General features: G+C 39.5%; 1 protein-coding gene and 1 long non-coding RNA gene across 2 annotated transcripts in view; both read right to left on the bottom strand.

The window, feature by feature from the left end:
* The window catches only part of LOC142433976 (uncharacterized), a 126,097-nt gene extending 111,158 nt beyond the window's left edge, over positions 1–14,939 (bottom strand). Inside the window, exon 1 of the long non-coding RNA XR_012781101.1 lies at positions 14,793–14,939. This is a non-coding gene — a long non-coding RNA (uncharacterized LOC142433976). The remainder of the gene's footprint in view (positions 1–14,792) is intronic.
* Positions 11,711–14,797, bottom strand: UBQLN2 (ubiquilin 2). Its single transcript, XM_075538621.1, has one exon. The coding sequence runs from the start codon at positions 14,663–14,665 to the stop codon at positions 12,788–12,790; it is 1,878 nt and encodes a 625-aa protein (XP_075394736.1). The 5' UTR covers positions 14,666–14,797; the 3' UTR covers positions 11,711–12,787.
* Positions 14,940–16,007: the final 1,068 nt, after the last annotated feature.

Genomic DNA, 16,007 nt, shown 5'->3' with positions numbered 1-16,007 from the left:
ATATTATATCAAGAAAACCACTAAAAATCAATGTTGATTATACAATTGATGTATGTATATGTATGGATTGTGATAAGAGTTGTATGAGCCCCTAATGAAATGTAAAAAAAAAAGAAAATGATTAGGGCAAAGAATGTACAGATGTGTTTTATACAATTGATGTATGTATATGTATGGATTGTGATGAGTTGTATGAGCCCCTAATAAAATGTTTAAAATAAAAAAAGAAATTGAGGGTGGGGAAGGGAGGGGCTAAAGGGGAGCTGATATCAAGGAAGTCAAGAAAAAATGTTTTGAAACCGTGGTAGCAATTGTATAGTACTGCTCCATGTGATTGAACTATGAAATGTTATATCTGTAAGAGCTCCCAATAAAACAATTAAACATAAAAAAATAATCTATGTTGATATGTGAAAAATGTAGCCAATGTCATTGAACAATATGTATGGAAACTGTTTAACACGAACCTAATTTGCTATGTAATCTCTCACCAAAACATGATTTTATATATTAATATTCAAAAATTAGTATTATAACCAAAGTCTATACTGATGTGAATAAATAAATATGGGAAAAGATAAATTTCTATGTATAATTCTAAATAATTTATGTAGACACTCTCCTTTCAAGGAGATAAGAGCTTTAACTCACTCCTCAAGTGAGAGCACAGTGGAGTCCTGGTGGTGCAGTGGTCACATTGGCTTTGACCCACAGGGTTCACAGTTCAAAACTACCCGCAATTCCCCAAGAGAAAATGGGGCTTTCTACTCCCATAATCAGTTAATAGTCTTGGAAATCCACAGGAGGTCCCGAGTTAGCACTGAATCGAAGGCAATGCATTTTGAGATTTGTTTTTTAAATGGGGTGTACATAACATATTCCTTCCAAAGAGCAAAGTGTTGAAAGGGAGATAAATGAGGGTAAATTCACAATGAATACACCTGACAAACACTACCTCAAGCAAGGTGACTAAGGTCAGCATCAACAGTGTTAAGTTATGTTGGTATTCCTTAGGATGTGATAAAAATAGAACTTTACTTGTGTTCATCCTCCCCCAAAATCTGGAACCCCAGTGAAACCATGAGAACATCATTTAAGTCCTAGTGAAGGATCTTCTACAAAATACCTCATCAGTACTCCCTAAAACTCTCCAAGACACCAAAATCAAAGAAAGTATGAGAAATTGACAGAGCCAAAAGGAACCTATGGAGACATGATGATTAAATGTAATGAGATACCCTAGATAGAATTTTTGAAGAGAAAATGTACTAAGGAAATATAAATTAAGTATGGAATTAAGTTAATAATAATATATCAGTATGGCTATATTAATTGTAAAAAGTGTACCATACTATTAAAAATAGGGGAAATGAGTACTTTTTTTCAGTAAATCTAAAATGGTTAAAATTTTAAGTTTATTTAAAAAAAAAGCCACTGGAACTGAAACCATCTTGACATGGGAATGGATCCAGAAATGAGAGCCCCTTAGTGAAGCAAAAAGGCTAAAATTATTTCTCCAGTGGCCTCTGCTCAACCCAATTTAAATTTAAAGCCTATAAAGAAAAAAAATATCTGTATACAGAAGAGATGACTGGATGAGGGTAGGTTATCAGTATAACACAGGACCTTGAGTTAGCTGGCAAATCCAGTTTACACACAAACACATATAACATATGAAATTCAATTTACATTCCTCAAGTAATGAATCTTTATCTTACCACAGATTCTAGGAAGCTTTTCTTCAGAACCTTGGGAATCCTAGGACAATTTACAAAGAAGATAAACCATAGTAACTCTGAAACTTAAGGTACTTTATATGATGTCATCCACTTGGGTGTCATGTAGGACAAGGTTCAAATATGTTTTTGCTCCCAAAGAATAACTCTGAAAGAAGAATTAGATATAAAAAAAATTTAACACCCCTGTGGTCATCACATCTTACATTCTCCTTAGTTTCCCCTTCTTCCCTAACAGCAACTGTGATTGACAAGAGGTAAGGGAATATCATCAATAGAAACAGGTGACAAGAGTACACTTATAACCTTCATGTTGAAACAATCTTTTGACGACCTCAGGCACCCCTCCAGTTTTCTCCTCCCAAGTTCTCAGCACTTAGTAATAGCCTATTTAAGATCTTATAGTTTAAGTCTTTGCCCTGCACGCTGTTGTTAAGTGGTATGAGCAGGTTCCAACTCATAGCCACCCTATGTAAAATAAAATGAAACACTCCCTGGTACTGGGCCCACATTTAGTATCAATAATTTAAATGAATATTGAATTTACCTAAATCTTATATGTCAAATAAAGTCTGCAGTCTACTACTGAGTTGATGTTTGCCAAATTGGAAACGCAGGACAGAAATTTTAAAGATTGTATTCTGGAGCAGCTTTGACCCTAGATCTTGCCACCTTACTAAAAAGCTGAAAAGTACATTGGGAAATTTGGAATAAATCTTTTATTGCTAGTTACTTTTGAATTGATTCTGACTGAAGGCGACCTCATGTGTGCAGAGAACTGTTCCATGGTTTTCAAGACTGATTTTTCTGCCGCAGACCACCACGTCTGGTTTAAAAGGTATCTGTGGGTAAAGTCAAACAGCCATTTCAGCTAGTAGTCAAACATGAAACCAGTTACGCTGCTTGTGCCGCAGAGGGATTTGGGAATTTTAGAGGTTTTCTAATTAAAAGTTCTACTTAATCCATAAAACCATTCTGGAACATTGCTATCAAGTGGGCTTCTTTTTAAACTTCTCCAGTGAAGGAATTCTGCAATTGCTAAAATGGTCCTGAGAGTAAGCCAAAATGTTAACTTTTTATAATATCTGGCTTGATTTGCTTTTGGAGCCTCTCCAAATTACCAATGCCTCCCCTCTTCCCCAATCTTTTTTTTGATGTTTTATTAGTGTGTCACTCATATATAATTCATTTCAGTAGTTCACGCACATCAAAAATTGTACAATCATTACCACAACCAATTTTACATTTTCTTCTTCCTTGTACACATTATTAGTGCAATTATTTAATTGTGGCAAAAATATACACAACAAAATATTCTCCAATTCAACAACTTCTATATGTGTAATTCAGTGCCTTTGATTATACTCTTCATATTGTACAACCATTATTAATATCCTTTTCAAAATTATTCCACCACCATTAACATAAACTCAATGTTCCTTAAGCAACAACTCTTTCTCCTTCACCCATAGTAACCATTAGTCAACCTTGTTTTCATCTTTTTTAGTAGCTTTGATATAATATTCACATATCAGCATTTCATAGTTAAGTTGCTTTTAAAGAGTTGTATATACTGCATCACCATCAGTTCTAATGCCCCCTCCCCAATCTCCATTCAATGATTTCTCACCAATTCCCCTTAACTTCCTCCCCACCCCTATTCCTGATAAACCATTGCATGAGTTATTATCTCTATGCATCCACTCCTTCTGTGTTTCATAAACTGGGAAACAGAAATAGTGAAAAACAAAATGAAACAGAAAAAAGAAAATAATACAAAGATAAAAATAAAGAGTAAGAAAGACTACCAACAGTATTTAAAAATCCAGAGAAGAAATTTGTCATGGAATAAATGAGAAATATTTGAGTCTAGAGCAAATTAAGGTCAGGTCAAGTGCAGTCACTTGACCAAGTATCATACCATAGTTCAATCCACCATAGTTTACAATAATCTGATAGTAAAGTGCCTCACCTGTGGCTAGCTACTGCCTAGGTACTCTGCAGATAGATTTTGGGCTCCCACTGTTCTCCATTTCCTTCTAAAAATTGATTGTTCACAATTTAAACTCTGATGTTTCCCTTCACCATATTTGGATTTTGTTGTCATCTTTGGATCACACAGGCTGGTGTGGTTCTTCCCTGTTCCCCCTATCTTTAGACATAAGCATTCTTGTATTCAAGAATACTTTTTTACCCCATTTGCAAATCAGTCACAATCCTGGTTATTTTCCAGGTTGCAGAAAAGATGGCCATAGATAGCCATATTTATTGCAGCACTCTGAAATAACCCACATCTTCCAGAAGGAATTAACAAGTAGAGAATAAAATTTTATTAAGACCTTCTTTGTTACCGATGAAGAACACAGCTTTCCCCCAGATCTTGGATACTTCCTCCCCCCGACTACCATGATCCTAATTCTTGCTTGCAGGGCTGGATAGGGCAGAGGCTGTACACTGGTACATATGAGGGCTGGAGGCACAGGGAATCCAGGGTGGACAATACTTTCAGGACCAGGGGTGTGAGGGGCGATACTGGGAGAGTATAGGGTGAGTGGGTTGGAAAGGGGGAACTGATTACAAGGATCCACGTGTGACCTCCTCCCTGGGAGAGGGACAGCTGAGAAGGGGGTGAAGGGAGACTCCGGATAGGGCGAGATATGACAAAATAACAATCTATAAATTATCAAGGGCTCATGAGGGAGGGGGGACAGGGGAGAGAGGGGGGGGAGAGAACCTGATGCAAAGGGCTTAAGTGGAGAGCAAATGCTTTGAAAATGATTAGGGCAAAGAATGTATGGATATGCTTTATACAATTGATGTATGTATATGTATGGATTATGATAAGAGTTGTATGAGCCCCTAATAAAATGTAAACAAAAAAGACCTTCTTTGTTATAGATATCAAGCCTATATTCATGGAGTCTGTCAGGTGGGGGAGGGAGTTAAGCAGGGCAGGCAGATTAGAAGATACCTGGAGCTGATGAAAACACTTCAAGGACTCTGCAAGAGGTCAAGCCCCCTCTCTCATTTGCTGGCCTTCAAGCCCAGATGCAAGGAGCTGGCCATTGCAGATAACATTGAACATGGTTGCTTAGCTCCGGATCTGCAGACCACAAAGTTGCAGTGGCAAATTCCCTATCTACTCCCTACCCCCAGACCCGGACTATAAAACTCCCAACCTCTCACCCGGACAGTGCAACTTCTCTGGCCCCCAATTAGGGATCCATGAACCTTTGAAACTGTTTTCTACTTTCTTTCTTTCTTCCTTTCTGTTGCCAAATCAACCTTAGAGTGTAAAATTTTATTACTCATGCTCTAATTTCACATGGTTTAGCTCATGTTAATCACTTCCTTTTCGTAACTTAATATTTTACACAAGTGAAGGACTTAATACTACCACTAGATTTGACTTTTTTTCCCCTCCTGCTACCAAGGCTTCTTTTGGATTGTGTTAGTGCCATCCAGTGCATTTGTTCTGCCTATATTCTTTGCAATAGTATGAGCATATTTCATGTTTTCATGACAAACTCCGTGTCATCGAGTTGAGTCTTGGCTCATAGTTACCCTTAGGACAGAGTAGAACTACCCCTGTGTGTTTCCGAGACTCTTTGCAGGAGTAGAAAGCCTCCTCTTTTTTCCTCTGAGCAGCTAGAGGTTTCAAATTTCCAGTTAGCAACCCAACGTTTAAGCACTATGCTACCAGGGCTCCTATTTCATGTTTTCATGCTAGTCACTGAAAAAGAAATTCAATGGTGTAGGGCTGGAATTGGAAACCTCTGTCCACATTCATTGATACATTGTTTAACAGTGGTGTGTTGGTTAGAGTCTATGTCAACTAGACATTGGGTGAAGGTAGGGGTGGAGCCCACCCTATCAATCAGGCTGTAGCTGATGACACCTCTTTGAGGGAGAGGGTGGCCTTTTGTATAAGAGATCCTAAGCAAAACTGAGTTTTATTTGTCCCTTCAGCTTCTGCTGGAGCTGGATCCTGAGTCTGGTTCATGGATCTTCTGTTGTGTAGCCTGCCAATTACAAGCACCGCCAGTGGATTACCAATGGTGGATTCATTCGGAAAACATAAGATTTACCTCAGCATCCACCAACCTGTGACTCTCCCTTGTTTTTTTATCCGGCTTCCTGTTTGTCCATTTCCATAGTTACATGCAAAAAGAGAGGCCTAACTTGAACTGTACTAAACTTAACCTACTTCTACAACAGTGTAAGCTAAATCTTTCTAGATACAAACACATACAAGCATCAATGGGCTTGCTTCTCTGGAGAACCCAATATAAAACAATTGCCGATCCAAATTACAAACCTACTACAATCCAATGATTAACAAGCTCAGTTTTATTCCCAAGGATAGTCTTTAAAAAAAAAGATAAGTGCCTTCATGATGTTCAGAAAATTATCTTCTGAGGTCTTGGAAACAGCTCAACAAAAAAGCAAGCATCTCCAGAGCAGCTAAAATAAGTGGCCCATGTGATTACTAATATGGAAAAATATGTAATAGGCCATTGTGGACAGAGGCACTGTGGACAGAGGGACAGAAGGGCAGTTTCAAGTATTAGCCAAAAAGTCAAACTCCAGATGGCAGTTAATCATTTGTGGCATAGCTGCTTCTAAAGTTTGCACTTTTGTATAATCTGCTCTAACAATTACCGTATATACTCGTGACTGGGGTTCGGCTTATACACGGGTCAGTGGTACCCCAGCGAGTGTAACATCTCGCTGTCCCCCCCCCCCCCCCACCGAGGTAACAGTACAAGCACCCGTTATCTCGCGGGTGATTGCCATTTCTCCACTGTTCATTCAAAGCCCCGCTGACACTGCAGGGCTTTGAATGTGTTTACTCACATCTAACCAATCAGAGCCGCCCTATGGCGTGTATCTTTGAATAAGCCTTTTAAAGACCGTGTGCAAAGGATGTGGCATGAATGGATGTCATCTGGTCAAGCCCCACTAACAAAAGGAGGAAATCTCATGAAGCCTGAAATAGAGTTAATAGCAAAGTGGGTTCGAGATGCATGGGAAGACATTCCAGAAGACATGGTGCGACGTGCCTTCCAGAAATGTAGTATTAGTAATGCTATGGATGGCAGTGAAGACTGCGCTTTGTATGAAAATGACAGCAGTGATGGTGATGACGGCGATCTCAGTGAGGACAGCATCTATGATGACCTCACACCAGCTGAAGCTCTGCATTGGGATACGGATGATGATGAGGAATCTAGTTTTGAAGGATTTTAACTCTTTACATTTTAGCTTGGTTGCTGATTGAGCTCAGGGAATAGTACTCTTAAGGTATCATTGTTACCTTATTGCTTTTGTTGAACCCATTTTCCACTTACTGTGCTGGTTTACTAATGTTAAATGACTTGCTGTCCTTTTATTTGTTTCTTTATTTAAAATAAATATTTAAATACATTACCCCACGGATGTCTCAATTTTTAGTAATTTTATTTTCATTTGTTTTGATTACTGAAACTCACCAATAGCTTCTGAATTTTCCACTCTAGGCTTATACTCGAGTCAGTTAGTTTTTCTGGTTTCCAAGATAATAATCGGGTACCTCGGCTTATACTCAGGTCAGCTTAAGTATATACAGTAATCCATAATCAACTATGGAAGCAACAGTCAAGAAATAAAAGGAGTTATTGTGTTGGGCAAATGTGCTGCCAAAGACCACTTTAAAGTATTAAAAAGCAAATATGTTAACTTTGAAGGTGCACCTAACCCAAGCCATAGTATTTTTAAATGCCTCACGTGCATGCAAAGAAACAGACGTTCAAACCCAACAACCACTCTATGGTAGAAAGATGAGACTTTTTGCTCCTAGAAATAATTACAGCCTCAAAGACACATTCTACTCTGTACTATAGGGTCACAATAAATAACAACTGACTCAATGGCAGTTTTTTAAGTGTGAATGCGAACGCTGGACAAAGAATAGGAAGACTAGATAAAAACTAACGCATATGAATTATAGTGTTTATGATGAATGTTGACTATACCATGGACTGCCAAAAGAAAGAACAAATCTGTCTTGGAAGAAATACAGCCATAAAGTCCCTTAGAAGCAAAATGGTAGGACTTTGTCTTACTATGGACATGTCATCAGGAGGGACCAATCCTTGGAAGACATCATGCTTAATAGAGGGTCAGCAAAAATAATTAAGTCCCCCCAAAAATTGCTTGATACAGTAACTGTAGCAATGGGCTCAAACATAGCAATAATTGCAAGGAAGGAATTGACTTGGGCAGTATTTCATTCTACTGTACATAAGGTCATTGTGAAGCAGAACTGACTCCACAGTGTTATAAAAACTGAACAGTGTTAATGAAAACTGAACACGGCCATGAATATGTTAGCTATTACTGCTATCCCAGTATAACTGAAATGTTTATTTAGTCTGATAAGGCAATCTGGTGAAATCCATGCTAGGGCTGAGTCAATATATTTTTTCTTTCTTAGATGTTTATCAGTAATTCTTTTCATAAGGTAGAATCCTTCCTGAAATTACCTTGGTTTGCTTATCTATACGAGTCAACACATTCTAAAATTGGATTTTGGAAGTGCTGTCTTTGAGAGCCCAGATCTATGTTCAAATACTTCAATACAGCTAAAACGGATATAGAAAATCCACTGGTATATATCAATTCCAACTCATAGCAACTCTATATAGGATTTCTGACAATGCAAACCTTTACAGAAATGGGCAACTGCATCTATCTTTCTCCATATATATGTAATACAAAAAATCGTTGCTAGGTACCTCAAGTCAGTAGGGCCTCATAGTGGTCCAATGCACAACAGAATAAAATGCTGACCATTTTTGCACTATCTTCACAATTGCTAGGTGTGAGTCCACTGCTGCAACCTCTGTATCAAGTTGGTATAATTAAATATCAAATGAAGAGAGAGAAAAAAAAACTAAGAGTGGCTTACCTAAACTTTTAAATGTGTTGGCTTAGGGTTTTAACTAACATCAGTGTCTAATCTAGGCAAGTATAAAGCTTGCACTTTGGAGTGGCTTCAATCTGACATCTGCCAGGTCATGTTTTTATTTTTAGAACACTGCCTTTCCTTGAGTCTCATAACAAAACAAAACAAAATTTGGGGGAAACCTCTATATGCAAGGAGGGCAGCACTGCACTCAAAGAATGTATGCAAGACATGGTTCTGGTGGGGTCAAATTGAAGGACACCATCAACTGACTTCAATGAGATAGCTCTGTGATTATCCTGACAAATGGATAAAATCTTGGCAGGAATCCACTAACTCTATTTAATTTAAAGCACCAGGGTGGGGGCAGGTAGTGGAAAAGACAAGAATAGAACCTCTTTTACAAGAGGTTACATTTTATTCCGGTATATTTCTGAAGTAAAATACCAAATTAAGGTTATCAAAATTGTCATATAATTTTAAATTTCTATATTTAAGTTGTATGAACATCTTTCCATCAGATCAGTCAGGCTCTGTGGCTGGAGTTATCAACAAATTTGGGGATAATGTTAAAAGTGTGATTTGAGTCCCTTTGTGACTACTCAGGTCAAATGGTTCCCCGGACACCCTAACCCCTAGCCTTGGGTTAGGGTCCTGAAAGGAATCACTTCACCTATTACCATTTGGACTGAGTAAGTCAACAGCACTTAAAGCGGCTGCCCCTTTCAGAGGGCAAGGTTACCACATCAATTGTCTCCTGAAGAGATTTCTCATTTGAAATGGTCATCTAGACCTGATGTAATAATCCTCTTTACTGAAGGAGCAGGGCTTGTTATATTGTTATTTATCACACACACACACACACACATCCACACTAATGCACCAACCAAATATACAAGTGGTGACAGTTCATTTAACAGGTACATAAAGTAAATGTCAAAAAAGGAAATGTAGAATGTTTATGGGTGAAGTCTTTCTACTGGGGTTGCCCTTGACCCTAGCTCCCTTTCTACTAATTCACCCTGTTAGAACACAGGAACACAGTAATATAATTATACATCATCACCTCGTGCAGTCCTCGGGAGGAAGTGACATCCAAGTATACCATGAAGACATAAGAATCACTTCCATTCTCCTCTCGGAGGGAATGGGTAGCATGTCATACATACCCTTTTTTGACTTGATGAGAAATGGCTAAATAATAGATAAAGGCCACCACCAAAAAAAAGGAAGGGAAAACTAGAAGCAGCCTGGAAAAAGCCTGCAACATAATTGGAGAAAATTCAATTATGCAAAGTATGGAAGAAGAACCGTTAAAAGCAATAAAGAATAGATAAAAATGAATAAATTTACAAATAAAAATTAATAAACAGGAAAAATATTAGAATTAATAGATTAAGATCTGGGTTTTTTGGGGTAATAAACAAAAATAGATAAATTAAAAAAATTTTTACAAATTAAAATTTCTGTTCCTTGAACATTTGAAATTAATTTGCCTTCTAAGAATTTGGACCAACCTCAAACAACATTCATTTCTTCTATGTTTACTAAGTTACTACTCTTCTTTATGCCTCGGAATAATTTCAGTATTTTCCTGTAAAATCATTCTTTTCATTAAAAATTTTTAATTTGTTATAGCCGATTTTGTCTTTGTGCCAAATACCCAGCATCATACAGCAATGAAATAATATAAACCACCATTTCCTAAGCTGATTCCCTGAGGAAGAGTGATAGGCAAAATGTAGAAAATGCTGAGTTGAAAGTTAAGGGTTTCTTTCTTCTTTTTTTAAACTAAAGAGTTTACTCATTAAAAAAAACTAGTTAACACTTATAGCACAATAAATCTCAAAGAAAGACTATAGTATACTTCACAAAACTCAATTTAGAATTGTTGCACCAAACATATTCTGCTTAAAATGAGAAACACAAAAGGATACCACTGCTGCCTAATAAGCACTGCTCTTGAAGTGTTTAACCCAGTCAAAATCTAAGTTATACATTTTGCAAAGAATACATTATTATAACCTATCCTTGATATGATTGCCTACTAAAAATCCAAAAGGATCGACTGAATAACTTTCAAATTAATACTTTAATAAATTATCTAATTTTATATTAACCTATGAAAATAAAACCTCTCCTATATACCAAACATGACCACACAGGTAAAACACAAATTACACCGGACTTAACACAAAACTTTCTCAAAGACTGCTTGTAAGGAGGCAAGATATTGTGTTTCTGAAAAGAAATTCAATTCTGTAGTTTTCACTATCCTATCAATTTGAGGCAATCTCAACCAAAGCCTCAATTTGAGGTAGGGACAGGATTAAAATGTCAGGATCATCAGAAAATTATGAAAAAAAGTGATCAACAGGAATGGCTGTCTTAAGTTATCAAGTTATACTTAACTACAGATTGATGTACTTAAGAACCAATACTAAAGATATTAGGATACAGAGTAAAGTATATACATGCTTAATATGACGTGTATTAATATATATAAAAATAATTTCAAATGCAAGGAGATGAACAGTTGGCAAACTGACTAACCTTTTAGGGAAAATACAAGTTAGAATATCTAAATCAGGTTCCTGGTGGCACAGCAGTTAAGTGTTCAGCTGCTAACTTAAAGGTTGGCTGTTGGAACCCACAAGCCACTCCGTGGGAAAAAGATGAGGCAATTTGCTTCCATAAATATTTACAGCCTTATAAATCCTATATGGCAGTTTCACTCTGGGCTAAAGGGTCATTATGAGTAGGAATCCACACCACAGCAATGATTTGATACATCAAAATAACTAGATGGGGAAAAATGTTTCTAATAAAATCTCAACTTAGAGAAACAATATAATATTTGCATAATCTTGAAATGGGGCAACCCTTTAAAACATGATCCTAAAGCTGGGAAGCAAAAAGGAAAAGATTTATCCATTTTTTTTCTTTTTTTAATTTTTTTAAGTCATTTTAAATGCATTTTTACCTGCACAAGAAAATTAACTGATAAAACCAAAAGATACAGTTTCCTTTATACATAGCAGTTAAAATACTTCAAACATCACATGACACTTTCAGCAAAAGTTACATTTCCAATTACAAATCAAAATGCATATTAGGATCTCTTTATGGGAGAACCTGAGAAGAAAGCCTTAAGTAAAAGCACTATCCTGGCATTACTACACTGATCCTTCAGGTTACACTAAGATTAAGATCATAAACAGTCAATCTGTGAATGCTGACACAAGGTTACAATGTAAATGTTCTGTACAATTAAAAGTATATATTTAAGAGAGAGATAACCAGGATAAACATTTCTACTATATTTTAACTGAACTTGCCTAACCAACATTTTCACTGGGAAAGTTATCAACGATGCTGTAAGATTCTACAAAATTGAAGAAATATGTAGTTTCAGAAATACGTGTTCTTTCCTATTTTGGTTACACTTATTCTGATAATCAATTGTAATGTTTCTAAAAGACGCACAGTTCCAATTGTGCTTACTGTACTGTGTACAAATATAGCAAAAGAGGTCAGCAAGTAGTATAAATCTTACAGCATTTGCTAGCAAAAATACATGCCAAACTCACAATAAGCAATATTGTACCACAAATTAGAGTTTAAAATAATTTGCTTCTATTAGCTTCATTCTACATTAAATTACTATCACAGGCTAATGTTTAAAATGCAAATAAACTGGACTAATGTAGGACAGAACTTGTTCAACCAACTGTGAAGGCTGCTATCCGTTTCCAAAAATCACAATGCAGAACAGAGACATGTTTGCATGCAGCAGTTTTGAGTGAAACAGCATTGATTTCCACCATTCACAACAGAGAAGAAAACACAAGTCAGGAGGGAAGGGATGGGAAGAAAAGAAAAGGGAAGGGAGAGAAGGGAGGGGAGGAGAAGGGGAGGAAAGGGAGGGGAGGGGAAGGGAAGGAAAGGGAGAGAAGGGACTGACTCCACCTTAAAATGCATCACATCAGATTTATAAATTGACAGATAAAAAAATTAAAATGATAGTAAAGCACGGGTGTGTTTAAAGATTTAAGAGCCATTATCAAAAATAAGATACATTTTTTTCCAAGGTACAGAAGTGTAATTAAGATGACTGAGAGCCCAGCAGCCTCTCAATGGCTGCATTGATGTCACCTCCTGTTGCTATCAGGGCCTGCAAGTTTGCTTCCCGGTTTAAAAACCCCATTGCATTGAGCTGTTCCAGCTGCTGCTGAAATCGGACTTCTGGATTTGGCAGCTGTGGAGGATTTGCTCCAGCCAGAGCCTGCACCATTTGCTGAATGAACTGCTGATTGGGTCCAGATTCTGATGTTGGACTCGTGGTTTCACTGTTTGCAGAGCTAGATACCGTAGACCCAGTGGGTCCGCCAGGGCCGGGGGGGCCACCAGAGATGGCAGAGGCAGCAGGGCCAGTGGATCCTACAGGCCCAATGGGACCTATGGGGGTAAATGGGACTATGGGGCCCATGGGGCCTATGGGAGTGACTGGGCCTACAGGACCTATGGCCGTTCCCAGCACCCCCATCCCCACCCCAGGAGTGAAGCTTGGAATGAGACCAGGTGCTTCGGTGGCTAATGTCTGTAGCCCTTGTTGGATCTGCATTAACGCTTGCATTGCTCTTGGGTTTGACATGGCTGATAGAGTGTCTGGATTCTGCATCTGCTGCAGGAAAGCTGGGAGCTGTGGACGCATCTGCTCCTGAAGCTGAGGATTTGCAGCAAACAGAGGGTTATTCAGCATCATTTGTGCGGCCAGATCTGGATTCTGGCTCAGAGATTGCATCATGCTTCTCATGTAGGGTGCTGACAACATATTCTGGATCAGCTGGGGATTTTCAGTTATCTGTTGCAGCAGACTCTGCATTCCTGGAGTACTGAAGACACTGGCAACATAATTGGCTGCAGCCATGGTGTTCCCAGTGGTATTACAGGAGCCTGATCCACTCCCACTGCTCGTGGTGGTACTGGTGGTAGAAGAACTCTGAGTAGCCGGTGGAGGTGCCCATGGATTGGGTAATGGATCTCGATTTTCTGTGCGGGAAGGCTGTGTACCTTCCCCTGAAGAGGAACCACTCCCTATTGAAGCAAACGGATTGCCCCCAAACTGCTCTTGTGCAGCATTTAGCATAGGCTCTTGAATATCGGTGTACATGCGTCTGAGAGCATTGTAGCCACCTGGGATGCTTTCGAGGTTGCTCAGAGCCAGGTCTTGATTTCTCATCATTTCTTGCATCATGGCTGGATTCCTGGCGATTTCAAGGGTTTGCCTCATTATATCTGGGTTGTTAAGCAGGTGACTTATTTCTGGGTTTCTCTGAATCAACTGTTGCATCTGTGGATTAGCCATAATGAGTTGCCTCATCAGATCAGGATTCGAGAGCATGCTCTGAACAAAGGGATTTTCCATGATTTGGATCATCATCTCAGGGCTGGTCATAAGCTGCTGCTGCATCTGGCTCTGGAGCTCAGAGAAGTTGGTCGAGCTCAAGCCCAGGCTGCTAAGGCTTCCAAGGCTTCCCAGGCTCCCCAACCCAAATGGGTTGCTATTTGTGGAAACTGATGTGGAGTTACTCCTGGGAGTGGATGTCGTGGTAGCGTTGGTTCCAGCAGCATTGCTAGGCTGAGTGGACTGGCCCTGAGGTCGGTTTTGGGTTTTGATGACGAGGTGAACAGTAAGTCCATCATGGATGCCGTGCTGGATCAAGGTATCTTGATCTTTTAATATTTTTCCAGCGAAAATCAGCACTAGCTGGTCGGTTTGGGATTTGAAGCGTTTAGAAATCGCTTCCTTAAACTGTTGGACCGAGCTATTCTCAGGCACGGCGAACTCCTCTTTCTCTTTGGGGGTCTTCACGGTGACTTTAATAATTTTGGGTTCCGCCGGGGCAGTGGCTGAGCCTTGGGCCGCAGCAGGGCCGCGGGAAGGGTGCGGGGGGCCGCTGCTCTCGCCGTTCTCAGCCATGGCGGCCGCGGTGACGCAGGCAGGCAGGGAAGGCGCGGGCGGGTGAGCAAAAGAGCGAGGGAAGGAGGAGGAAGGCGCCGCCAAAGCAGGCTGGGCTGGGCGGAATGGGGAGCGCTTAGCACCGTACCTCTGAGATGAAGGTTGCGGTTCCCTGTCCTCTGGTGGAGAGAAGGCTGCTCCTCGTAGGCCCGGGCCTAGTTACCCTTGCTTGGGCTCTAAGCCGCCGCCGCCGCCGCAGCCGCCGCCGCCGCCGCCGCCGCCACCGCCGCCGCAGCCTAATGATCGGACCGCACGCACTCCCAGCAACTCCTGCTAACCGCTCCGCCCACACCTCTCCGCCCCTTCCCCTCCCCCACCCGGTGCCCGCCTCCCCGCCCCCCTCTGCTGTGGACGACTGGCCTAGATTGAGAGATTTGACTGGGTCAAAATGTAGAACTTCTCCAGTGAAAGGGAAAGGGGGCGGAGAGGGGAAGAAAGGAGAGAGGGATGAGCAGAGTAGCAGAAAGGGAGGAGGTGAAATTGGAAGACAATTGTCCGATATATATTTGTAATCAGTAAGTCACAGAAAATATGAAAAGCCTGAATGTAACGGATGAGATGCAAAAGACGACAAATGAATAATAAAGAACTCTGACAAAGCAAAAAGGGAAAGAGCAACACACACAATGGGTAAAGGGGAGAAGACTGGGCAAGCACTTGCAGGTTACAAAGGCAGTGCCACTGGCCTGGCCCATAGGCATAGAAGGCTAGGGTCAAACTTAATAACCGACAAAGGAATTTACATTAAAGCAGTAAGATTCTATTTTGGGTTTATGTTGGCAAAGATGAAAAATATAAACTTTATCATTGACTGGGAGAAAATGCATTTTCATGCTGTGAATTATCATCTTTTTCAGTTATTTTAAACTGCAATCAATATTTCAAATATGTTTATCTTCATTTAGGAATGCCTTATCTAGGGGCATCATCTAAGAAAATAATTGGATAAGGATATGTTTTAGGAGAAAAAGAGACCCCCAAATTTAAATATATCTTTAGCGATTCATTTAAGCAGAACAAAGACAAATCCTCCAGATGAGAGAGATCATCAACGTGAGGCCCTAATGGTGTCCAAGGATTCACAGCCACATGGCTAAATTTTAAAGTATGGAAAACAAAGGAAATGTGTCATAAAATCGCGATTGGTAGCAGATCAATATATCACAGTTACAAGCTGAACTACAGAGGCAGAAAAGGGACTATGATTACACTTTTGCAGATTAATTAAAATTTACAATATTACAAGATAGGTTTAGAGTTCACTGAACCATGGGAGCCTAGAACTCCAATTACCATCAAAAGC

Source organism: Tenrec ecaudatus, chromosome X (genome assembly GCF_050624435.1).
Source record: "Tenrec ecaudatus isolate mTenEca1 chromosome X, mTenEca1.hap1, whole genome shotgun sequence".
Taxonomy (NCBI): Eukaryota; Metazoa; Chordata; class Mammalia; order Afrosoricida; family Tenrecidae; genus Tenrec; species Tenrec ecaudatus.
This window is presented reverse-complemented; position numbering and strand designations above follow the sequence as displayed.